General features: G+C 39.3%; 2 protein-coding genes across 2 annotated transcripts in view; both read left to right on the top strand.

The window, feature by feature from the left end:
- The first annotated feature begins 592 nt into the window (after positions 1 to 592).
- On the top strand, positions 593 to 19,264 carry LOC121367547 (universal stress protein G-like). Its single transcript, XM_041491796.1, has 4 exons — positions 593 to 757; positions 13,728 to 13,814; positions 15,219 to 15,310; positions 16,501 to 19,264. Exons 1-4 carry the CDS (start codon positions 676 to 678, stop codon positions 16,702 to 16,704), a joined length of 465 nt encoding a protein of 154 aa, XP_041347730.1. The 5' UTR covers positions 593 to 675; the 3' UTR covers positions 16,705 to 19,264.
- Positions 19,265 to 24,512: 5,248 nt separating this feature from the next.
- Positions 24,513 to 26,861, top strand: part of LOC121369487 — a 10,747-nt gene continuing 8,398 nt past the window's right edge. Inside the window, exon 1 of the mRNA XM_041494593.1 lies at positions 24,513 to 24,637. The gene's annotated coding sequence lies outside the window, so the exon portion shown is untranslated. The remainder of the gene's footprint in view (positions 24,638 to 26,861) is intronic.

Here is a 26,861-nt window from a genome sequence, read left to right as displayed (position 1 = left end):
TGGTGTTGTTAAACAAAACAAACATTAACTGTGTGTGTTGTGTGTGTGTGTGTGTGTGTGTGCGTCTGTGTGTATATGAGTGTGTGTGTATGGGTGTCTGTCGGTGTGTATTTGTGTGTGTGTGTGCGTCTGTATGTGTGTGTATGTATTTGTTTGTGCGTGTGTGTACATGTGTGCGCGCGCGGGTGTGTACGTGTGTGTGGTTATGGGGGCTAGTGTCTTTGTTGGGGGTTTTTTGTTATTGTTTTGGGGGGGGGGGTCTTTGTCTCTTTGCGGGGTTTTTTTGGGGAGGTTTTTTGTTGTTGTTTTTTTAATAGTGTTTTTGTTAAACGTTGAAAAGTTTCCCTCCCATCCACCGCCAGACCCTGCTTCGTCCTTTCTCCCTTTAATTATTGACTAAATTTCTTCACTGCTCGGCTGTTAGTGTCAACTGCAGCCAGTGTGTTGCCACAACCGGCAACTATAAAACAGAGCTGTTATGTGAAACCACGGATGCATGCAAAAATACACAGAGTAGGCATAAAATATGTAAACAGTACACAGCTGAGATCGACAACCGATTTTTACAATAACTGCTCCCTTGGCCTTTCCACCCTGACCTCGATTGCTTGGTCACGAAGACTTTAATACTATCGCTAGTTTTCTGATTGTTGGCGAACAACCTAGAGAAGAAAGATGGCTCAGACAACTGCAAGTGGCGGCACCAACGTCGTTATTTGCCTCGACAACAGCCCGTATAGTGAAAAAGCAATCGAATGTAAGTTTGCAATGTGTTGTCACGTGATCGTTTTGTTTGTCTTTTTTTTTCTTCTCTCTTTCTTTCTCCATCTAGCGTGAACCGATCAAATAATTTAATAGGTCTCACGCCAGTCTCATTTTTCAGTTGATGTTTATTTTGTATGTCACGTCTGTGTACGATTTATTTACTATCTGACCTCGTATTCACTGTCACCGTGTTAAATGTATAATCCTTGACAGGTAGATGATTAACTAGGCGGATCTATTCCACTTTTCCAGGGTAAATTTAAATTTCACAATTCGGACGCACATGACATCGTGCCTGACTCACAAGTTAAGGCGGATTGGGGTGGGGGCGGTCAATGTTCCAGGATCATAACCGTCTGAATGTCCGTCAGGCTCTCGAACTTTAAAGTACTCGGGCTATTTGGGGTGATTAGTCGTGTGGAAAAAACCCTACATTACGTTAATATTAAACAACACCTAAGTATTAAATATTATAATAATAAAACATGTTTAAAGACAGTTGACTGTTGCTTTCTACACCCCTATGCCCGTCAATGAACTCACTCAGTGTATTTCCAAACATGTTTCTCTGTCACTGGTTCTAAAACGTCAGTAAACGATAACTTTAATAAAAAGGCTTCGTTATATATCAGGTAGCTGCTAGAGGCTATCAGGAAAGAAACAACAACAAAAAAACGTTTAGGAAAGCTTCGAACATAGCCTAGTTGCTTCTGCTTCACGTGTAAACACCCATGCATATCTCACAAATACTGGTGACTACGGTTGTAAAATGTGGTTAAGGTGTTATAATGTGCACATTCAAAACAAGCTGTTACAGAACACGCCTGTTCTGGGCGTAGGTTCCTGGACTGGCCGCGCATCCAGGGCCGTAGCTAGCGGGGGAAAATCCGAACAATATTTATAGAAACTTAAAGAAAATTCTTTTCTTAACCGTTTAAGGAGTTTTAGAATATTAATTATTCAGTTGTCCCCCCCCCCCCCCCCCCCAACAAAAAATCCTAGCTACGGCCCTGGCATCAGGCGAGCCCTTTACAACTGGTCTGCGTCCCGCCCCGGGCATCCATAGCCTCTTAATCACTGCCAGCCCCTCCGTCCAGGACAGAAAAAGAGTTGGGTGATGGGGGAAATGCGGGATACTCGCACACGACTGGCAGTGGCAAGGGATCACAGACAGCCCGACCGAGGGTCGGAAGTGTGGGAGGACGTTGGTTGATGGTGCACAATTTGCAATATTCCCAGTAGGAATTATATCAGCCAAGGTAAATGATGCGCATATGATTTCTTAAGAAGATTGTACGCTTCATTTGGAAGGGTTCGATCGAAAAGAATGGGACTACTATCTATGATATGCCCAAAGTAGGTGGAGTCTGTATGGGTGAACCTGGTTGGTTTTGGTAGCCCTTAAAATAAATAGCTAAAATACAATTTAAAAAAACCCTTATTTAACACGTTCTTCTGTCATATTTGCTAATTAGCCAAGATGAAACGGTTGTGAAGTTTTTAATTTGACTCAGTATATTAGATAGTAATACGTGAACAATTTTGCCAGAAACAGAGACAGAGAGAGAGGAGAGTCACTGGTATTTTTTTATTTTATTAATAATACAATGAGCTGAACAACTTTGATTGTGGAAGACTATTTGAGGCCATCCACCCTCATGTGTATGCCATCCCATTATTAAAACTAGCGTCACCAACACCGAAAGCGTGTTTGTGTTGTAATCTCTTGAGATTTCTATATCAAATATTTAACTAGATCGTGCTCCCACATGACAATGAGCCCGTTCATATAGATCAAGTGTATGTGTCTAGATGTGCAGCAGCTGAATATTTTCCTACACTACTAGCTAGTATTTTTTAAAAGTGAAAGCTGTCGTGTGGAAGAACATTTAGCAGCTGTCAAAGACTCTCTGGGGTCCCAGTATAAAAGATTATATTACAACGGTATAGCGAAATTAGACCAGCGTTAAATGCATTGAGATTCAAGGTGGCCATATTGAAACTCCTGATGGAAATGTTGATGTCTTAGGTAAATATGAAAGACAAAACCGTTATCCGCGATCAGTACCGTGTCTCTGCACAAAGTACCAACCTACAGACAGGATATCACATACCACGACCTTTTTTATATCAGTCGTGGAACGAGAAAGAGCCTAATGGGACACCAACTAGGATCGATCCTACACTGACCGCGCATCAGGCGAGCACTTTACCACTGGACTACATCCCGCCCGTCTCGATCTAGTGACTCGTCTATAGAAGGACAGCCACTCCCAAGGAGATCCTTCACTGGCCAATAAGCTATCCTTCTCGAACCGCCCCTTAGGTTGGTTTCGTTACAGGTATATTTTAAGGAAGGAAATGGTTTATTTAACGACGCACTCAACACATTGTATGTACGGTTATATGGCGTCGAACATATGGTTAAGGACCACAGATATTAAGAGAGGAAACCCGCAGTCGCCACTTCATGGGCTAATCTTTTCGATTAGCAGCAATATGCACCATCCCACATTCAGGGTAGTACATACCACGGCCATTGATATCCCAGTCGTGGTATACTAGCTGGAACGAGAAATAGCCCAATGGGCTCACCGACAGCGATCGATATTAGACCGACCGCGCATCGAGCGAGCGCTTTACCGCTTGGCTACGTTCCTCCCCCAGGTATATTTCAAATGCCTTTCAAAAGGCATATGTCACATGGATTTTGTATCCTTTGTAAATGTTTTCTGTCTAACAAATTCGTTTATGATCCTTGAAAAGTCTTAGTTACGATATCGCGCTATGGCAAAACGATTTCACGTACCTCAGGCTTTTTAGTCGTGCAGGTATTTGTATTTACTGCTGATGGTCTATTAAGAGTTCATAAGGAGCTGCTAAATTACAGTTGCATGGTGGTCACGTGATTCACAATATGAAGGTTGCGATGCTCAACGCGAGTTGCAAGTTGTTTTAAAAGAAGCGATAGAATTAGGGAGGAGTCCTGTCCTGGACGAACGAGCCTGCCGAGGCCGGCACCTGTGCCCAGGACAGGCGTGCGCTACATCAGCTTGTTCTGAATGTGCACGTTAAACACCCTGACCTGACCTAAGGAAGGACTTGTAAAAATCAACGACAAAATGAGAAAAGGAAGATAGGGGACGGGTGAGAGTACGGTATCGCACGTTTCGACTTGTATCACAACTAAGTTCACTAATTAGTGTACGTGTAAGTCGCTATAAATTTCAGTACACGTACATGTGCAGATTGACAATCGCAACCTTCTAAAGGGGCGGGATTTACGTAGCTTTTTCGGTAGAGATACTTGGGTCGAACGATCGAATCCCCTCGGTTGATCCATTTCTCTGATTGGGTTTTTCCCCGTCCCAACCAAGCCTCACGACTGGTATATCAAAGGCCGTGGTATATGCTGCCTTGTCTGCGGGAAAGTGAAAGTGAATATAATAGATCCCTTGCTGCTAATGGGAAAATGTAGCCGGTTTCCATGGAAGACTACATGTTGAAATTACTACGATGGGGCGGAACGTGAACCAGTGGTAAAGCTCTCGCCTGATGCGTGGTGGGTATAGGATCTATCCCCGTCGGTGGTCCCATTGTGCTATTTTTTGTTCCAGCCAATGCTTCTCAACTTGTGTAACAAAGGCCGTGGTATTATTACCCTGTCTGTGGGATACTACATATAAAATATCCCTTGCTGCTAATCGGAAAGAGTAGCCCAAATATAACCTTGTTTAAAAATGTGTTGAGTGCGTCGTTAAATAAAATATTCCTTCCATCCAGTAGCCGATGATTAAATAATGTGCTCTAGTGGTGTCGTTGAACAAAACCAACTTTACCCTTCCTAATATAACGTGGCGTGAAGATCTATAATCCATACTACAACAGCTGGTCTGTATCGACTTCTGGTAATGACAGTATCTGTCTGTATGACGTAACGAGTCCATCAATATCCTGGAGACGCCGGCCGCCAAGACAGAATGGAACTTTTGGGAACTAAGTTGTGTTGAGCTCTTTAAGAATAAATGGGCTCTCTTTTCTAAATTACTCTTAACTTTGTCAATACCGTATGCCGCCTTCTCTCCTTTATGAGGAACTGTCGACAGTCGTGTGATCAATATTCTCTGTTTAATACACAATAACAGAGGAAGGAAATACACCATCTGTTAAAACAAAACAAAAAAATGTTCACAAAACAAATTGTAGACGCACAGCCGTAACAGGCCCGTACGAATGGAGGGGTGAGGGGCGAGGGGGGCTGTGCCCAACCACACACCCACTTGATGACGAACATGTACGTTTATTGTCCTACTTTAATTTATGGCTACGGGTGAATTCTAGGCCCAGTTTTACGAAGCGATATTTGCGCTAAAATCATCGTATAAGGCGCAAATTTCATTTGTCCGTAATCCGTAGGACCGTATGCATGTGCGAAATTAATAATGCATACAGATTCGCACACGCCTACGGAGACGTATAAATGGAATCTACTCAACCTATTTGCATAGAAAATGATTGTTTCGAATTACGGATTGCGGTTACGTAAACGTATAGGGTAACGCATACGGATTGCGGACAAAAGGAATTTATGCCTTAAACTGGCCGCACACTGCCCTTGCGGGTTACGGTTTTTGATCGGCGTCACGAATCGCAGAGCTGCAAGCCTTGGTGTGCGGATAACGCCGTAGCAGGGATTTCATGGCGGCGGTCCTTGGCGCAGCAATCAAAATAATTTGATATTTGCCGGCGTATAAGGCGCCGGTCAAAAACCGTAGCCCACAAGGGCAGTGTGCGGCCAGCTTCAGTGCCAAACTACCGTATGCATTTATGTTGATTTTGGCGCCATAAGATCGCTTTGTAAAACGGAGCCTTGCTGTAGATGGTCTTCTAAGTGGGAGGTTTCGTGGGTGTATTGTTATTTCTTCCTTTTCGTCATAGCCCTTGTCATTATCGTGGGCGGGACGTAGCGCAGTGGTAAAGCGCTTGCCTGATGAACGGTCGGTCGAGGGTCAATCCCTGTTGGGGGAAGCGCAAATAAAAGATCCCTTGCTGCTAATCAGAAAGAGTAGCCCATGTAGTGGCGACAGCGGGTTTCCTCACAAAATCCTTAACCATATATCTGACGCCGTATAACTATAAATAAAATGTGTTGAGTGCGTCGTTAAATAAAACATTTCTTTCTTTCAATCCCTGTGGTGGGCCCATTGGGCTATTTCTCCTTCCAGCCAGTGCACCACGACTGGCATATCAAAGACAGTGGTATGTGCTTACCTGTCTGTAGGATGGTGCATATACAAGACCCCTTGCTATTAATAGAACAATGTAGCGGGTTTTCTCTGTAAGAATAACCAGATGTTTGACATCCAATAGCCGATGATATAATCAATCTGCTCTAGTGGTGTCGTTAAACAAAACAAACTTGAACTCTTAAGACTTAACGTCAAAATTACCAAATGTTTGATATCTAATAATGATGATTAATAAAGCAATGTGCTCCAGTGGTGTGCTTATCAAAGGCCGGGGTACGTGCTTACCTGTCTGTGGGATGGTGCATATAAAAGATCCCTTACTACTAATGAAAAAATGTAGCGGATTTAGGTATGACATGGTTTGACGTCACTTTGCGCTGCATATCTGCCACCAGCTTAAATGACTCACCTTTCGACACAAATATTACAGCGTCCCAATGAAATACAGTGATATTAAATACATGTACATACACAGTGTTTTATCGTCTTTCCAACAGATATAAATATTTAATTTGTAATTCGGTTAAAACTACACAAATAACCATTTTCAAGACTCATTGACGTCGCGGAAAAAGTATGACGTCGCGGCCATTTTCACAGCTGATAGAGTCACATGATATTTTTTTCTTAACGCGGCGTCTGACGTCAATGGCTTCTTTTGGAAGTGTTATAAGGCATTCAAGACGTGGCTTATTGTAGAGAAAGGTTGATTTTGTCACTAATAACGAAATGTGATATTTTAGATGTAGTTTGAAAAACACTGATCTTCAAATGGATTTTGAATATATTTCTATACTTCGGCATATCGAGTTCACATATTCAGTTGTTAAATTAAACCTATTTCTTTGTTTTCTTTGAAGTTTCAAGTCATTTCACCTTAGCGCATTTGAGCGCAAGGCGTCCTAACTGGGGTTGTCTCAGCAATCATGGCGGCAGCCATTTTATCAACCTCATAATGCATCGCTTCAAGGTGGCACTGCCTGTGTTACACGTGTTTAGTTTTTTTAAATAAATATAACGCTGGAATGGCGTTTTGTTATAACTGACCATGTGTAAAAATATCGGAGATGAATCTAACCCTAATACATTATGGCTAGCGAGCTGTCACAATTAAATTGTTTTGGTTGTTTCTTGCATTCTTTTATTTTAAAGCTGCAATCTCGCCTCATTAATTAGCATAACTTTATTTAAACAGAAACACACCTACAGTTTTTATAAAGAATTGTGTGTAACACAATTTTAATAGTTAAATAATAAAAAAAGATATTTTAGGTAATATTCCGATCAGCACACAGTACCCTCCCCCACATGCTATATTGTTCTTTTTCAATGTATTTTCCGGGGAAACATGACCCGACCCCCACCCCCCACCCCATCACACACACTAAAAACTCTGCTAGCCACAGTCTAGACCTCCTCTACACAAGTTCCTGCACAGACGCCTGTTTTACTAAATATTTCGTTTCAATGCTTCAAATTAATTTTATATGCACAATAAATTTTATTATAAACATGCTAAAGTGCACATTTTGCTGTAATAACAGTAAAAATAATTTATCCCAAACACATCTACCTGGTAACATTAGTATTCGTATAAACATGTTTATGTTGGTCTTGTATGTCGATTTTTAAAGATAGGTAGGGCCTAGATGCCCGACATGTTAGAATGAAGGCATTGTGGTGCACATGATTGTAAGCATAATTGGCAGGCAAATCAAAACATAAAACAAACACAAACAAATAACCCAATCCACCAAAACAACCCCCCCCCCCCCATTAACAACACCAACCCCACCCCAAAATAAAATTATTATTATTATTTATTTATTTATTTAATTATTTAATCATATAAAAAATCAGCCTTTTGTGTTTTGCAAATGTATTTTTATTGTTACTCAACTTAAATCAAGACTTCCCCCACCAAACCACCACCCCCAAAAAGAAGATACGTCACACACACACACACACACACACACACACACACACACACACACACACACACACACACACACACACACACACCAACAACAACAACATTAAGTTTTCTTCAAAATATTTTCACTATCATTAATCACATTTGTATTATTATGATTTTAAAATATATAATAGTTTTCAGCCTTTTATATTTTTTCCAAATGTATTTTTTGTTACTCAGCTTAAATCAAGAACTCCTCCACCCAAAACAAACCCAACACCACCATCCTAAAAAGACCCGTCACCCCCTTCGCCCACCACCAAATCTTTTTTCTTCAAAATCTTTTCACCGTCATTAAACAGACTGTTTTACCCTATCGTATTACAATGGACTAGTCCCGATCACTAGCTTTCGTCACGTGCTCATTCAAACACCCATGTGCACTGCCTTTATTTTTTTATGTAACATTGTTTCACTATTTGTGCATAATACACGTTTGAAATGAATGGAGTATTGTGACATTGTCCTGATAGGCTAAATAAATATATTAAGTTATGAAAACAACGTCCGCTTTGTATTCCTTATTTTCCGATTTTACGTTTATAACGACGTTAGGGTTCATGATAACATTTTAACATTATAATGGTATATGTTACTATTTTTCAGTGGCTTCAAAAATACTTACATATTCCAAAATAATATTTGGCGTGTTTCAGTTTCATTTTAAAGTGAAATATTCACATTGCGATTAGTAGTTGAGTTTAACTGGCAAGTTTAGAAAAGCGAGTCAAAATTTGGCAGACATAATATTTCACAGCACGCCAAACTTCAAAGGGCTATAACTTTCTAACCACTAAATATATTTCCGTCCGGTTTTCATTAATTTACATATTTTTGTACATATTTTTGTTTCATATTAAAAACTTGACCACATATTTATTTTTTATTTTTTCGTTGTTCTGTGTCAAAATAATCAAATGTTTGACATCCAACAGCCGATGATTAATAAATCAATGTGCTATAGTGATATCATTAAACAAAACAAACTTTTCACTTTGTCATTTTTGTCGTCTGCTTTTTTTCCCTTAACCGTTTCAAAGTGAAGTTATGTTATTAATATGGCTATAACACGGCAGTAAATCATGCTTGACAATGAAACAGCAACACGTTGTTTAGTCTGTAACTGTGAAGAATAATACTTGCAACAGGTGGTATGGCGAATGAGACATGACGCCAGCATAGGCTACTCTTGCCGATTAGCAGCAAGGGATCTTTAAAGGTTCTATACCACAGTTACCAGTTCCATATTTAGCCATTTGTACATTTCTTTGTAATAAATAACTAATCGATCCCATGCTTTATATTGACATAAACAATTCAGGAATATTGAAATTCAAAAGAGTTTAAACGGTCGCGTTCAGTACGATTAGACTTCTCTTATATCGTAACAAATCTCAAGAAATCGGTGAAGCCACGATATCTGGTACGTTAACTGGATGAGGCCGCTAGAGACAGACAGACAGATAGACAGACAGACAGATAGACAAACAAACACATTCTTTATTTCAATCTGCGTCTCACCTTGTGTACAGATTAAAATAAAAACAACGGTAATAATACAATAATACAGAAGCAAAAGTACACAAGCCACTCCTATTGAGTTATGAGAGACTTTAAAACTATTAAACGACAATCAGAAATATTTAAAAAGTATTGTATGTACAAGAAGTAAAACTAAAAACCATAAAATATGTATATGTCTATATGTATAAAACAAACACCTTTGGCGACGTAATAATATAATATGGCGACTTTTGGCTGTAATTTTGACAATATTAGTTGCATTAGTGTGTGTGTATGTGCGTGCGTGCGTGCGTTCGTGTGTGTGTGCATGTGTGGATTTGTGCGCGTGTATGTATGAGTGTGCATGCGTGTGCGTGCGTGCGTGTGTGTGTGAAATTATGTCGAGTGGCGTCTAGACTGGCGAGAGAAACTTCGAGGTGGGTGTCCAGTCATGCTCCTCCGAAATGTTGTTGTTTTTTTTAATAAGAAAATTCGCTAGGGGCGGGACGTAGCCCATTGGTAACGGCTGATGCGCTGTCGGTTTGGGATCGATCCCCGTCGGTGGACCCATTGGGATATTTCTCTTTCCAGCCAGTTCCCCACGACTGGTATGTCAAAGTCTGTGGTATGTGTTATCCTATCTGTGGAAATGGTGCATATAAAAGATCCCTTGCTACTGATGGAAAAATCCTGTCCTGGACGAAAGAGCCAGAGTAAGTCGACACCTACGCCCATGACAGGCGTGCGCTACAACCGCTTGTTCTGAATGTGCACGTTAAACCCAATGACCTGACCTAATGGGAACATGTCGCGGATTTTCACTCATAGACTCAAGTCAGAATTACCAAATGTTTGACATCCATCAGCCGATTATTAATAAATCAATTTGTTCTAGTGGTGTCGTTAAACAAAACAAACTTTTAACTCTGAGATAGCACCTTTAATATGCACGTATGAAATGAACATAGACTCTGGTTAGGAGAATAACAGGCCTGGTTTTCAATTAATGACAAATGGATCAGTTATAGCCGTTGCATTTGATATATATTATACCACCTGTAACAGACGCGTGTGCGAGAATTTATGAGGTCTATATCGTGGCGATCGACGTTTTTAGGCTGGAGGGAAGGGGAGTCAGAGCGATGTTTCCCCCGAAAAATATATGTAACATAATTTAATTCGCTTGAGCAGGGGGGGGGGGGTCGACCACGGCCACTACCCCCCCCCACACACACACACACACACACCACCACCACCACCACCTCCATCACCACCCCAACCCGCGCATAACCTACGAGACAGTGCTGGAGCAAATCCTCAGATTCAAGCAAATATTATAGAGATGTCCGGGCAAACTGATCTAACCTGAGACCTTTCTACCATGTATTTACATCATTCTGCCTTCAAAATTAGATGTGATCCATGTAAAAAGTGCCTAGTGTTTCTTTTGCAACCCTATATAGCTGTTTGGCAGTAATGCTAATATGAATAAATGTTGTTATCCAGTTTTGGGCATTTTTTTTTAATTCGGAGAAAAAAACAAAACAGTCTGCCCCACCCCACACACCTCTACAAAAATGGGAGCCCGTACGCCTATGCACACGCGTCTGTGTAAGTATGGAGGGGAAGCGTCAGGTTCAACGACCTCGCGGGTCTTGCTTGTGGCCGTCAGTAAAGTCTAGCACTCTATACTGTCGAGGTCACGAGTTATGATTTAAGCCTTAACAATGGACGTGAAGTCCTTTCCGGCTCACTGAGCACTATGTCGTGTATTGGGGTGTTCATGAACATATTCCGAACTACCTTTCTGGAGTGTTGGTCTTACACTCCTATGAAGAGACAGTGCTATCTTGCGCACTAGACAACGCCTCATATTTGCGCGGATTATAGCTGGTAACTTGATAAGCTAATGTGAATATTAAAACATTATACTACGCGGTTCCGCTGTACCTAGCTTAAAATAAGTTTAACTGGGTCAAAAATTAATCAAGACAGGAAAAATAGTCTGCTTCAAACACAAAAAGTGTACGGTACTTAAGTGAATTGTTTTATATATTTTTCTTGTGGATGCTAATTACTTTCCTGTATTGGTAATGCTGTGTCTTGTGAAGGGTTTAGTTTAAAGTAATAGTAGTATAAGTTACTGTATGGCTGTGCAGGGGCGAACGAACCCCTAACTGAGCCAAAAACATGTTTACAGTGCAATATTAGACTATTAATATAGGTGTCCATGGAAAAGGTAGACAAAAGGGTACGATAGGTTCATATTTTTTCTTAATGCAGGAAGGGATCTTTTATATATGCACTTTCCCACAGACAGGAAAGCACATACCACGGCATATGACTAGTTGTGGTGCACTGGTTGGAACGGGAAAAAATCCTATAAAAATATTTAAAAGAAGGTAAAGTGTGCATGCAATTTCGAAAAAGATATTTTGATTCTGAATGACAAAACCGTTATCACAATGAAAGCCGTATCTCAGTTTGTTCCTCAACATTATTGCTTCATACGGCTCACTGGATACTCACCAGCAAGGTCAACAGAATTCCGGGTGCTCTTTGCTTAGATTCTTTCAAATTATAATAACAACAAGTTTATGTTTGTATTTTCCCATCGAGTTATCGTTTCTTCTTTTCACTTAAGACTCCCAGGGCGTAAGCGGACAAATCCTTAATATAATCAATAGAATTACTTTCATTATCCCCGACAATATATACTGATGGAAAGAAATAAGTGGGGGAAAAAAAACCTAAATAGTAAGAGCAGATACTGACTGCAAGTAACACCACCAGTCCCAGTATCGGCAAGTTAACTGTGTTACTGAAAGTCAATTCAACATTACTGACACTTAGTCCCACATCACATCTCTGTATTTCATTCAGACATGACTACTCTAGTGGTGGATTAAGTTGGGTCTCGAATACCATGTGTTCACTTATTTCTTTCTATCAGTATATATCATTGGTATTTGTAAATGGATATAGGATGGAAAGCCGACACTGGAGATATATCGCTGACTAAGCAGTGTATAATACACACACGCACACGTATTTCAACGTGTATCTAGTTTTATGGTAGCTGTTGTAGCTAACAATGCATTTTATATGAAACGGGAAAGGTGCATACATTTGAAGCTATGATGAGCGGCTTTGAACGTATACTCTAATATTTATAATAATAGGGGAAGTTGGGTTATTTTCGTATTCGAAACGTCAAAATGGTTTCACGTCCATTATTGGTATGAAATCTCAACCAGAAATGTGAATTCATTGCAGCCAGGGCCGTACCCAGCCTAAAGTAAGTAGGGGTATGGTGCGATGTAGTTCAGTAGGAAGTCGCTCGATTGAGGTGTCATTTGGGCTATTTCTCCTTCCTGTCAGTGTTACACAACAGTTACTGGTGACAAATGCCGTGGTATATACTGTCATGTCGGTAGGATGCTGCATATAAAATATCTCCTGATGCTAATCGGAAAGAGTAGCCCATTGTGTGGCGGCAGTGGGTTTCCTCTCATTATCTGTTACTGTATGGTCCTTAACCATAAATCTGACGCCGTATTACCTTAACTAAAGTATGTTGTCACTGTTGAGTGTTTCATTAAATAAAACAGTCCTTCCTTCCCAATGTTATTGTGAATTTGTTCACGAATAAACATCTAAATGCTCACACGGATGTACATAGAATATTTCATGCCAGGAACTAAGTATTTTACAGCAATATTGCTCAAATTATAGGGAAAGGGTAGAGATTGACGACAGTTACAACTACTTTAAAAAAAATATATGGTATGTGCTATCCTGTCTGTGATTAATAAAGCAATGTGCTCCAGTGGTGTTAAACAAAACAACAAAACACACTTTAACTCTGAGACTACATATCAGAATTATCCAATGTTTGACATCTAGTAGCCAATGATAAATAAATCAATGTGCTCTGAGACTACATATCAGAATTATCCAATGTTTGACATCTAGTAGTCAATGATAAATAAATCAATGTGCTCTGAGACTACATATCAGAATTATCAAATGTTTGACATCCAGTAGCCAATGATAAATAAATCAATGTGCTCTAGTGGTGTCGTGAAACAAAAAAAACTTTAACTGAATGCGCACACGGAAGTACTCAGAGTATTTCAAGCAAGGAATTAAGTATTTTACAGCAATATTTCTCAAATGATTTGGAAAGGTTTATTGATTGACGAAGGTGACGACTACTTTACTTTTCATTGCAGGGTACATCAGTTTCTTCCACCGCCCGGACCACCACGTTCACCTGGTGCATGTGCTAGAATGGTGGGGAGACGTCGGCCGAATGATGAGTGAGTGACGTTTTTGTGGTTGTTTCTGTATACTAATACCATCTTAAATCACAACACCCGCTAGTATTGCTAGTGCTGACGCAATTGTAAGGTTGCGACGGTCACTTGTTTCTTCTTTCGTGGTAGGCTCGCCAATTTCTCGACTTCTACGACTATCCACACTATCCAGTTGCTAGTCTGGGCACTCTTAAGGTCAATTCATACTTTGATCGCCGACCTCATGCACAACTAAAAAGCGTTGAACGAACACGGACTTAAATTTAATATGAACTGTGTTAAAATCATACTGAATTGACTGAAAAATAAGGATTATTTTTAAAGAGGAGGACTGAGCTGACTCGCCAACAAGAGTCAGCGGTGAATTATAAATCTAGCTTAACACCTCGATTCTCGTCGTATACAACTCCAACAACCGATTAGTTGTTAATCTGAGCGCACCTGTCGTAAGTCGGGAATTTTGGAAAGAAAAGTACAGCGCAACCATCGAGTTGGCTAACTTCGTCGTGACAGTTGATAGTCTGGACTAGCATTACTTTGGAAAGAAATACTATATAGAGGATACTCCCGAGTGTCTTGTGATATAATTTATCAGCCCGAGTTTTATACTTTTATCAACGAGTGCTGATAAATTATGATATCACAAGACACGAGAGGGTATTTTTTTTATCATTCATTATCATTTCATTTGCGACTATGTAAACAATGTGAGTAATGTGGTAGCGGTAGACTCGTTATATAGCAACTCGCCAATTCGCCGATCTCTACGACCGTCCAGTTGCTGGTCTAAGCGTTCTTACAGTAACCCCTGCAATTACAAAAATTGTCCACGTTAAAAAAAAAAAAAAAAAAAAAAAAAAAAAAAAACGTGGCTAACCAAAACAAATTAGAATAAAATATAGTCCACATCCAAAAAAACGAGCCGTGGAGAATTTAAAACTCCATGGCTATCTCCACGGCATTGTTTATTGCCGCGGGCAATTGTAGGGGTTGTAAATTATTTTGGTCTATTTCAGTTCTTTTTACACACATTACTTACAACTTCTTTCTTAAATTGGTATGTCTGTATGAGCGGATCCAATGAAGGGAACCATGGGGACCTGCCCCCCCCCAAAATTTTTTTTTAAAAAAAAACAACAACTATTATTATAAAATAAAATAAATAAATAATAATTATAAAATAATAATAATAAATAAATAAATAATAATTATAAAATAATAATAATAAATAAATAAATAATAAAGTGGCATTTTTTTTATAATTTGTTTACAATGTTCAGTGCTCGTTTCCTGAAATTGGTCAGTGTGCCCTTTTACCCACGATCCCCACCCTGAAATATGTCCTGGGTCTGCCCTTGGTTTGTCCAGTGACAACTGGCTGATGTTGTGTTGTTCTCCGATCCACAGGTCCCCAGCGGATTCACGAACTAGTGCAGGAGACCGACCAGAAGGCAGAAGACCTCGGCAAACGGTTTGTGCAGCTCTTTCAGAGTAAAGGTGTAAGTACATGTATTGTTTGGAAAGAACGTTCTTTAATTCCAGGACTCTGAATATCACGGGGCGGAATTTAGCTCAGTCGGTTGAGTACTCGCCTGGGGTGCTTGCGTCGCAGGATCGAACCACCTCGTTGGATCCCTTCAACTGATTGGAATTTCTTTTCGTTCCAACCAGTGCACCACAGCTGGTCAAATGTCGTGGTATGTGCTATCCTGTCTGTGGTAAAGTACATATAAAAGATCCTTTTCTGCATTAGGAAAAATTTAGCAGGTTTTCTCTGATGACTTGCGTGTGCTGTAACCTCACCGTGGTGCAGGGGTGTAACATTCTCTTTGAGAATGGCCAATACAGCACAAATTGAAGTTTAGAGTAAAATTCGGTGTCCGTCAAATTCTGTGATATTTGTATTTGTATTTTTGCACAGTTCTTTACACTGTTTTTGTTTAAACCTTGAATTTTTATATTGATGTTGATCATCACTTTATTTATTTGCATTACCATAGTTTGACACCCAATAGCCGATGTATTTTTCGTGCTGGGGTGTCGTTAAACATTCATTCATTCATTCATTCATTCTGATGACTTACGTTTCACAATTACCAAATGTTTGACATCCAGTAGCCGGTTATTAAATAAATCAATGTGCTCTACTGGTGTCGTTAAACAAACCAAACTGAATACAAGTTTCTAATAGACAGAATTTGAGGTATACCATTACTAATTAGAATAATGCTACATAGCCGCCGGAAGTTGCCGGGAAGTATGGGAGTGTGATCAAAACGCTGTTCAGCTGACAAAACCATGCATATTCGGGTTACTTCGGCATCAGAGTTGCCGCCACCCTCAAACCGCCATCATTCCGCTTTTAGAGATAACACCCCGCTTTGTGGTATAGAGCGTGTATGGAACAACAATATAAAGTACATCCAGCAACCCCCTCCCTCCACACACACACCCACCCCCCACCCCCCACCCCCACCCTTTTGAAGATGCAGCGACTGACGTAGGAATATATCATTTCGCCATTAAACTGGGAATGGGGGTTCATAATTTGTAGTCTTTTTTTTCAATTATTTTTCTGTCTTTTTTTCTTTTTTTGTGGGTGGGGCAGTGTGTTACGTAATACATGAATGACTCCTATGTATGTGTCTACACACCTGTATTTATTTTCCTTCTTTTTTTTTGTTGTCAGATTTCGTCCGTGGATTTCCACAAAGTGCACGGCAAGGATGTGTGGCATGAGATTATCGAGTGCGCCACCAAGGTGCACGCCAAGCTGATCGTGATCGGCAGCCGCGGCCAGGGCACGATCCGGCGCACTCTGATGGGCAGCAACAGCGACGCCGTCGTGCACCACTCCCACATCCCCGTGGTGGTGTGTAAAATCAACGAGTAGGGCTCGCGTTGGCTCAACATAATTACCTCATTCCGATTCGAGTATAATGAAAACTAGTGTAAAAAAAAAAAAAGGTTGTAAGAAAAAATCACATAATATTATCCCTCATGAAATAAAGCACTATTTAAACATAATTATGATAATGACTGACAGATTGCATTTGTATAATTAAGATGACTGACAGATTGCATTTGTATAATTAGGATGACTGACAGATTGCATTTGTATAATTAAGATGACTGACAGATTGCATTTGTATAATTAGGATGACTGACAGATTGCATTTGTATGATTATGACCATGAGTAACAGAACAGAACAGAACAGAACAGAACAGAACAGAACTTTATTTCACTCAACTGATTGCATTCGTTTTACAAGCCAGCTTAGTATAGAATGTTAATTTCAGCATTCTGTAAGGCACGATTTTATGTTTCTGAGAATTGAAATTTATTGGAAAAGAGTTTATGAGTTACGCCCACAAAACCTCAGACAACCCATGACTATGGCATTGTGGCAGTGATGTTCTAAATTCAATGTGTGAACAAAAAATGTTTTTTTAAACAAAAATAGATTTTGGTTTGCGACAGACAAACGAGAGTATCGTTCTCGTAATTTTTAAAGGGTTGAATTTTGGGCTTACATAATAAATTCCGGTTGTTTTCATCTCCATCTTGCTTTTGTTGATAGACTTCACTTGAGAATACTTTCTGAAATAAAGTGGTCTGTAGTGTTTCTCCAACATAACGCAAAATATAATATTTAAAGTGAATGTAGTAAAAACAGGGTTTATCACTAACTAGTCTTGTTGGAAACCTATTCTGTTAATTTTAGTATGGCACCTGAATAGTTATAAATAGGTTGTATGTGCGTATATCAGTAAAACTGTAAAATTGGTGATCAACCTTTTCATGATGAGATCAAACATTTGTATATCTCTGTGTTATTTTATAGTCCCAAGAAACTCGGTTAGCTGTTTGTAACTAAACATCAACCAAAGAGTAACTAGCTGTAACTACAACATGACTATAACTTGGTGTCTGTCAGTTCTCACAGTAGTTATAAGTATGATGATTGACATTGAAGTTACAGTTCATTGTTGATTGTTATTACCGAGTCATGATACTTGCTCACGTTGCATTGTACGTTTTTATTGTTTGTTTGAAAATGGTTACATTTGTAAACAGAAAAGAACGCATTACTATGCTGTCTATATGTTGTACTTTTGGGGCATTTTATTTGTTGTTGTTGTTTTTTGTTTTTGGGGGTTGTGTTTTTTTTTTTTAGGGGGGGGGGGGGCGGGGGTATGTGTTTAGGCAGAGGTCAGTTTGTTGAGTTTCGAGGGGTGTTTTGTTTGTTTGTTTAACCTCGCTACTCCTTTCATTTCTTCTCTTTAAATTCCTTCTCCTTTTTTCCCCGACCTGACAGCTCCTTACCTCCACATCCCAGTCCTTGTCTCAACCGCGACACGTTATTGTATCTTTTTATGGCATGATCAATAAAAGGGTAACACAGTTTTGTCCGTTCTAACTGTTTCACTGTCTGTTGACTACTAGTATTCAGAACATAATCTAACCTAGTGGTGTAGTTACTTACCTTACCCTAAGCCTCAGCCTCAGCCTCAGCCTAATCCCCTCCAAGCTAGATGGGGTTTTGGGGTGTGTTTTTTTTTAACTTCGAACGGCTTTGAGATATGATCGGGTCAAACGGTCAGTGTTTGTCTTTTCAAATACAATATATTTTACTTTAGTACAGATAATACTTTTGAGTTGGCAGTCTTCTGCTGGCTTTCTATATGTACGATTTTCACGTCCGTCATTCGTCAAACGCAAAACACGCTCTCCTGCTAACCTTATTGTGCACTTTCCATGTGTCTGTGTCTGTGACTGTGAGTGTCCAAAACACGTCATCAGACCCCGTTTTAATCGCAACCCGATGCGGTTGGGGTTTTCCTGCGGATGACGTGCCGGGTCGAACCTGGAATGCCCGGCGATCTCGTCTTAAATCCCTGGCTGTTCACAATGTTTGCAGCATAGTGAATATAAGTGTACATTAAAATAACCCGTCAGTCTGTGAAGTCGTATATATAGAAAGTGTTTTACGTACAAAATATGTCCCATGTCAGACTGATCACGCTCAATGGATGACTGATGGCATACGTATGGAAAACCAGCTTTATGCACACACTGTTTAACTTCATAATTTATTCACCTTTAATAACGTGTGTGGTTTGGCATCATGCTGTAAATACAAATGATTAAGCAGAATACAATGAGACATGTAGTGACGCCCTGTGTTGACTTGCAGTTTGTCTCAGTCCATCTGCAAATGACATATTTAACATTCATTGTATTTAACTAGTTGGCTAACGTCAATATAATTATACCAGCATGGCTTTGGGGTAACGAACGTTTTGGTTTTTTAGCTAGTTTGATTTCTTTTTGTCATAATAATATACAATTCTGTTTTTGTACTTTTCTTGATTTTTATATTGTATTCAGATTAATATGTTAATATATCCGTAAATGTTTATTTCTTGTAATAAAGTAGTGAAAGACAAAGCGCTATTTTGTGGTTTGTTTCCAGTCTGTATCTAACTGGTATGTGGATTTTGTTTAAGCACTAGAAGCTATGCTACATCAACTGCCGAGTATGTGTTGTCCTGCCTACGGGAAAATGTATATAAAAAGATCCTATGGTCTTTTTGTTGTTGTTGTTGGGTTGGACTGGTAAAGCGCTCGCTCGATGCGCGGTCGGTCTGGGATCGATCCCCGTCGGTGGGCCCATTGGGCTATTTCTCGTTCCAGCCAGTGCACCACGACAGGTACAGCAAAGGCCGTGGTATGTGTTATCTTGTCTGTGGGATGGTGCATATAAACGATCCCTTGCTGCTAATCGAAAAGAGTACCCCATGAAGTGGCGACAGTGGGTTTTCTCTCTTAATATCTGTGTGGTCCTTAACCATATGCCCGATGCCATATAACCGTAACTAAAATGTGTTGAGTGCGTAGTTAAACAAAACATTTCCTTCCTTCTTTTTTGTTGTTGTGTTGTGGTTTGCTTGTTGTTTGTTTAGTTTTTTGGTATGAGTAGCCTATGTGGTGGCAACGGGTTTCCTCTCTCTAGACAAAATGTCATGAACTAGTAGTTTAAAACGTGGTGATGTGTGTTAAACTAACATTCCTTCCCGTTTCCTGATCTCATTTTACAAGATGTCATTCATTTCTAAATTCCATTTCATTTATACTCATGTTCGTGTTTATATCCAATAAAGGTTCAAGCACGCTGCCCTGGACACACACATCAGCTATCTGGGCTATCTGTCCAAGACAGAGGGTTAGTTGCTAGTGAGAAAAAAGTCGGTGTAGTGACCTTACACCTACCCATTGAGTCGTTACAACTTGAACAGGGGTGCGAACCAAGAACCTACCAGCCTTAATATGTCCGATTGCTCAACCACTGAACTGTTAAGACTGACATACACTCAATGCGGCGCATGTGTGTGATCCGACTGTTGCGACTGATGCATCTGTGGCATGTGTTTTGCAGACACGCTCATCGCACGCATTCAGTCTCATTGTATCGGTACTCGGTTACAGCGAGAGTGGACTGTTGACGAGTTTTGTTACAGCGAGAGTGGACTGTTGACGAGTTTTGTTACAGCGAGAGTGGACTGTTGACGAGTTTTGTTACAGCGAGAGTAGACTGTTGACGGGTTTTGTTACAGCGAGAGTGGACTGTTGACGAGTTTTGTTACAGCGAGAGTGAACTGTTGACGAGTTGTGTTACAACGAGATTGGACTGTTGACGAGTTTTGTTACGGCGTATTGCTTGTTTCTTGTTCGAGCTCCGCTAAATGTTTAGACAATATTGTTCATGCTTATAAGGTAACTTTCATATTTAATTATTCCAACCACTCAGATATTAATTTTAACGTACCGTACATATATGCACGTGCTTAATTTAGTGCATAGCGATGTATAGCGTAGTTTAAAGTACTATTTTAATACAGTGTCATGCAATAGAGCATGCTAAAAAAAGATCAGTAGAAAAACATGTTCACTGTAACTTTCAAACAAGCAATACATTTTGTGCATAGAATAAATATGTTTGCATTTATTGTCAAAACATTGCTTTAAAATATCAGAAAATGCATGTTTATTTTTTCTAAATCAAAACAGAAACGATACGGAATTTTGACGATTTCTATTTATAGGTTACGGCGTTTTTCCAACGGTGTTACGGCGTGTTTACCGAATTCGTTTGATTATGGAATTGTCATTCATTGATGAATCGTCTGTTATCATTAATGAAACTGATATATCAATGAACATTTCTTTGCCAGATGTCAAAGAAAACAACATCACCAATTCTGACAACTGTACTGATATTAATGTTGACATTAACAACTGTAAACATGTTATAACATCAACCCCAAAATCAAAGGTTTGTGGAGTATTAAAGAAAAACAAAAGTGATCTTTGTACTTACGAAAGTCCAGTTGGCCGTAATTTGAAACGACAAGTCAAGGCTAAGCATGAGAAGAAATATTCAGCTGTAACAAATGTTCGAAAAGATATTCCAGTAAATTTGATTTAAAGCAGCATGCTACTTTCTTGCACGGTGATGCCAAACTGCTATGTGAGGTGTGTTCCAAGGTCTATAAAACTCGACAGGGACTTTCTATACACAAAAAGCGTCATCATACTGAGATATACAAGTATTCGTGTACATATTGTGATAAAACATACTGTGATAAGTCGCTTTATTTCGGCCATTTGAATAACCATATCGGAAACAAGCCTTACAACTGCCCTAAATGCTCAAAATATTTTGCATGTTTCAAGTATGCGAAAACACAAAGGACCATGTATCGGTGATAACCCTGAAAATATGCATGCCAAGAATGCGGATCAAAACTCAAAACATCAGCGTCCCTGCAAGATCACATGGTTGGTAAGCACGGTGAACAAAATGTGTGGATGTGGTAAAACATTCAAATGGCGTCCATCGTTTGCACGACACAGGAAGATGTGTAAAAATGGCCAAATGCAACTTGTTTAAAACTATGTGGTAAAGAAACTATGCACGAGTACACCCGAAACTTCTTTTGTAGCTTTAACTTAATCATTTGAATATCTAATTTTTATTTAAGAACACTGTTAATTTTCGACTGTTTAATACTGGCACATACTCAACATTTGAAACATCCATTCCTCTTGATCCAGGTTATTGTTTACAATTCAGTTGATATTATTGGGTAATGCTAATTACTCATTTGCAAGACGCATTTAAGTTTAATAATGAGTGCTCTTTTGTTATGTACTGAAAACATGCTACAATACTCAAATAGTTTATTGTGATTTTCGTTACATCAAACCAGTCAATATCATCATCACAGGCCATTTAACACATTACATTCCGAAATATGGAATATTGTTTTCAATTTAGTTCAATTGTTCATTGAATTGTTCATTTGACTCCTTTTTGACATTATGATACTGTATTGGCTGTTCCTCCTCGGATATTAATAATTGAAAAAGTACATGATTATTTGACCATTTTAAAATGTTTTTGTTTGGATCAGATAAAACATAGTTGATAAACAATGAATATAGTTTTGTCATTTCTAAAATTCAGAAGTGCATTCAATTTATATGTCGGATAATCCCATCCGAATATGGGCCAAGATCTTGGAGCTATTCATTGGGTGGAATTGATGAACTGGTCTTGTTCCCGTTGCAAGTTTGTCGACACTAGGCACAACTGCTTTCTTTTACTTTGGTTTGACACGATGTCAAAACTGTGCAAAAATACAAATACAAATATCACGGATAAGATACTGACTTTTACTCTAAACTTCAATTTGTGCTGTATTGGCCATTCTCAAAGAGAATGTTACACCCCTGCACCACGGTGAGGTTACAGCATGCGCAGGGGACATATATACACGTAAACTCGTAAACTGGTACACACATATACACAGTTTATTGTGGTTTATTTTAATCCCTTAGCAAAATTAAGATGATACAGAGAGAGAGAGAGAGAGAGAGAGAGAGAGAGAGAGAGAGAGAGAGAGAGAGAGAGAGAGAGAGAGAGAGAGAGAGAGAGAGAGAGAGAGAGAGAGAGAGAGGGGGCAGACAGACGGAGAGAGACAGATGTAAAAATGTCACTGGATGGGTGAATAGAATTCTAAAACATATAAGACAAAATTCATAAGTCAAAAATCGTAAACACTCCGTAATTCGACTAAAAATCAACAACAGTTCGTATCCTGACAGTAAACGTTCCGTAACATTTTCAATAATTTTATTAATCTAATTTAGTCATAAATACTATATTTCTGTCATAATTGCGGCTTTTACTGAGAGTTATGATATATGTATTCTACTTTAGTTATAACTCTTAAACAATTAACCATCAGGAAACTTTATTAAATGATATTAATATGATTTATGCACATTTCCTGTAAATATACGTCCAAATCTGTATAATACTACAGAATATATATTCATTTTGAAGAGTATAACATGTGTTTGTTTCTATACTTCAATGTAAATAGAAGTTTTACCTGTGTTTTTGTCGTCTGTTCAATAGCATCAGCCACAGCCAGTGCTCATTGTACTATAATCAGTAAAATGTAAAAAGTCCGTATCAAAAACAAGCAATACGCCGTAACAAAAATCGTCAACAATCCACTCTCGCTGTACCCGAGTACCAATACAGTGAGTCTAGACGCTCTCAATGAAATTAATATTTTGTATTTCGACTTATTTTTTTAGCCGGTGTAAAGGGAATTTAAGTCCGGTAGAATACAAGTCCTAGGGAAAAAAAACTACTTGAAAATAAACCAGGTTGATTGATTGCAAACATATTTTATTGTACAAAGAACAAAAGAATTGGGCACAAGTTTGACAACCAGGTATGGATGTCCGGGTAAGACTATGGTTCCTAAGAAATGTAGGTCCGATAGGACTACTATTCCTCGGTTCCCACGGACCTGCGTTCCTTTTACACTAGACCGCACGCACGCGCCGTGTCAAGTCTATATGAGCCTTAAGCCTGATTTGTATTACGTCATTTGGATAGACGTAGAAGACAACTTACAAAGGATGTACAAGAAATGAAATGAATATTTTTACTGACAACGTATTTAAAATTTGTTAAAGTTTGTTTTGTTTAACGACATCACTAGAGCACATAGACTGTTTAATCGTCGGCTATTGGATGTCAAACGTGTGATAATTCTAACAGTCTTAGAAAGGAAACCTTCAACGTTTTCCATTAGCATCAATGAATCTTTTATATGCACTTTCCCATAGACAGGACAGCACATACCACTACCTTTGATATACCAGTCGTGAGGCACTGGTTGGGACGGTGGGAAACCAGATCGCAGAAAAAGTCCAACGACGGGATTCGATCGAACAATCAAAGCACCTCAGCCGACCGCCCCTAAAAAAAAAATTTAAGAATTGATCCTACATGAGCGGACACAGTATTTTTTCAGCGAGGGGTTGCAAAGTTTATAAAGTGCATCTTCAATATTCAAAAGTACATTATTTATTAACACATTATTATGATGTATGGCAATACTCCCACAATTTGCCAGGCTAATGAAGATATTCCCCACAAAACACAAATAAGTGCATTGTATACATTTGCTAAACACTGGAATTCAGGGACTCTTTGTATTACGATGGTGTGTGTACCCCAGCACCCTGACCTTGGATCCGCGCCTTTCCTAGGGCTGATCAAACATCAGGATCGCTTTTCGCGAGCGTGGTTATTGGAGCGGTGTGTGTGTGTGTGTGTGTGTGTGTGTGTGTGCTACATGTATTGTTTATACGGACACCTTTAAAAGAAATTAGAACAAATTCCTCTCGTCACTACTTCTCTCTCCAGTAAGTGATATGACATATGCCCAGGCACAGGTGAGTGCAAATTCAGAAAATTTATTATTTCACACATTTATAGAACATCGTTTATAGTTATTACAAGATGTGTTATGCAATACTAATACTACATGTAGTAATTATTATTCATATAGTTGACATGCCGTGCAATACTTTAAATAGTATTGCTATAGTTATTAATGTGTTACGCAATGCTAATAATTATTATTCATATAGCTAACAACATGTTATTCAATACTTGTAGTATTATTGCTATAGTTAATACTATATTACGTAATACTAGTTATTATTATTCATTGTTGATAACGATTGAAGGAAGAATGCAAACCAACCTTCAAGAATTATCTGCGTTACATTTCAGCTGGTCAGTTGCCATAGCATTTTAGAGCTTGATGTTACAAATGGACGGATATTGCAGATGGTCTTTATTGCTGGCCAGCACACAATGGCACTCTAAAGCAAAGTGCACACAATATCGAGTGACATACTGTCGTTAAAACATGGTTTCGTCTAGCTTAATCGATGCTACGCCGTTCAGATAGAGATAAAACCACAATTAGCACTAAATAATATTATGGTACTTTTAAAGTAGACCTTGAAGACAATATGTTTATATGTCTGTGTATATCTGTATGCATGTGTCTATGTCTGTATGTGTGTTTGTGTGCATGTCCCTGTCTGTGTGTGTGTGTGTGTGTGTGTGTGTGTGTGTTTGTATGTGAGTGGGTGGCTGTATGTGTGTGTATTTGTATATGTATGTGTGTATCTGTATGTATGTATCTGCATGTGAGTGGGTGGCTGTATGTGTGTGTTTCCATATATGTGTGTGTGTGTGTGTTTGTGTGTGTGTGTGTGTTTGTGTTTGTATGTGAGTGGGTGGCTGTATGTGTGTGTATTTGTATATGTATGTGTGTACCTGTATGTATGTATCTGCATGTGTGTGTATGTGAGTGGGTGGCTGTATGTGTGTGTTTCCATGTGTGTGTGTGTGTGTGTGTGTGTGTGTGTGTCTGTGTGTGTGTGTGTGTGTGCACTTATGTGTTCGTATGTGTTTGGTCTAGTGTGTAGTTAGCCTACTCATTCCGAATGTTTAATGTGAATGTCACTTCTACCTGCAGGTGTTATCAGTTCAGCCTGCTTGATGCCTGTAGCCTACTTACTAAAACCTCTCTACTGCAACAATCTAGGGCAGATTCACAAACCTGGAAAGGGGGGGGGGGGGGGGTGGCGATGACGTCCACATAAAGTTTAATGACACCACTAGAGCACATTGTTTTATTAATCATCGGCAATTATATGTCAAACATTTGGTAATTCTGACATATTGTCTTAGAGAAGAAACCAGCTACATTTTCACATTAGTAGCAGAGGATCGTTTATATGCACAATCCCATTGACAGGATAGCACATATCACAGCCTTTGATATACACGTGGTTTGATTGGGTGTACTTCTTAAATTCATAAGATTGCAGTTTTCTCTCAATTAATTAATGAATGGATGGATGGATAAATTAATGGATGGATGGATGGATGGATGGATGGATTGATGGATAGATTATTGGATGGATGGATGAATGAATGAATGAAAGAATTGATGGATAAATGAATGAATTAATGAAATGAATTAATCAATCAGTCAGCGAACGAATGAATGATACCCCAGTATGATCGAGTAACATCGGTTGTTGGTTGGTGCTTCGGTTTACTACACAGAAATATATGATTATACATAAAACTAGGAAGATACCAACAACTGGCGAGACAAGTTGTATATTAATTCACCTTGGAAAAAAAGGGGAGCAATATTCAGAGCTGAAGTGACAGTGTCCCCTGCCTCGTCTACCCTCCCCTGCTAACGACGCTCAGATAGTGATACATAATATCACTTTCTCTTTCTCAGTATGTTGATATTGTATGGGATGGCATATACCTCCACATAGTGGCAGTGTCCCCTGCCTCGTCTACCCTCCCCTGCTAACGACGCTCAGATAGTGATACATAATATCACGTTCTCTTTCTCAGTATGTTGATATTGTATGGGATGGCATGTACCTCCACGAAGTGGCAGTGTCCCCTGCCTCGTCTACCCTCCCCTGCTAACGACGCTCAGATAGTGATACATAATATCACTTTCTCTTTCTCAGTATGTTGATATTGTATGGGATGGCATGTACCTCCACGAAGGAGGAGGGCGGGACGCAGCCCAGTGGTAAAGCGCTCGCTTGATGCGCGGTCGGTTTT

This window comes from Gigantopelta aegis, chromosome 3 (assembly GCF_016097555.1).
Source record: "Gigantopelta aegis isolate Gae_Host chromosome 3, Gae_host_genome, whole genome shotgun sequence".
NCBI lineage: Eukaryota > Metazoa > Mollusca > Gastropoda > Neomphalida > Peltospiridae > Gigantopelta > Gigantopelta aegis.
This window is presented reverse-complemented; position numbering and strand designations above follow the sequence as displayed.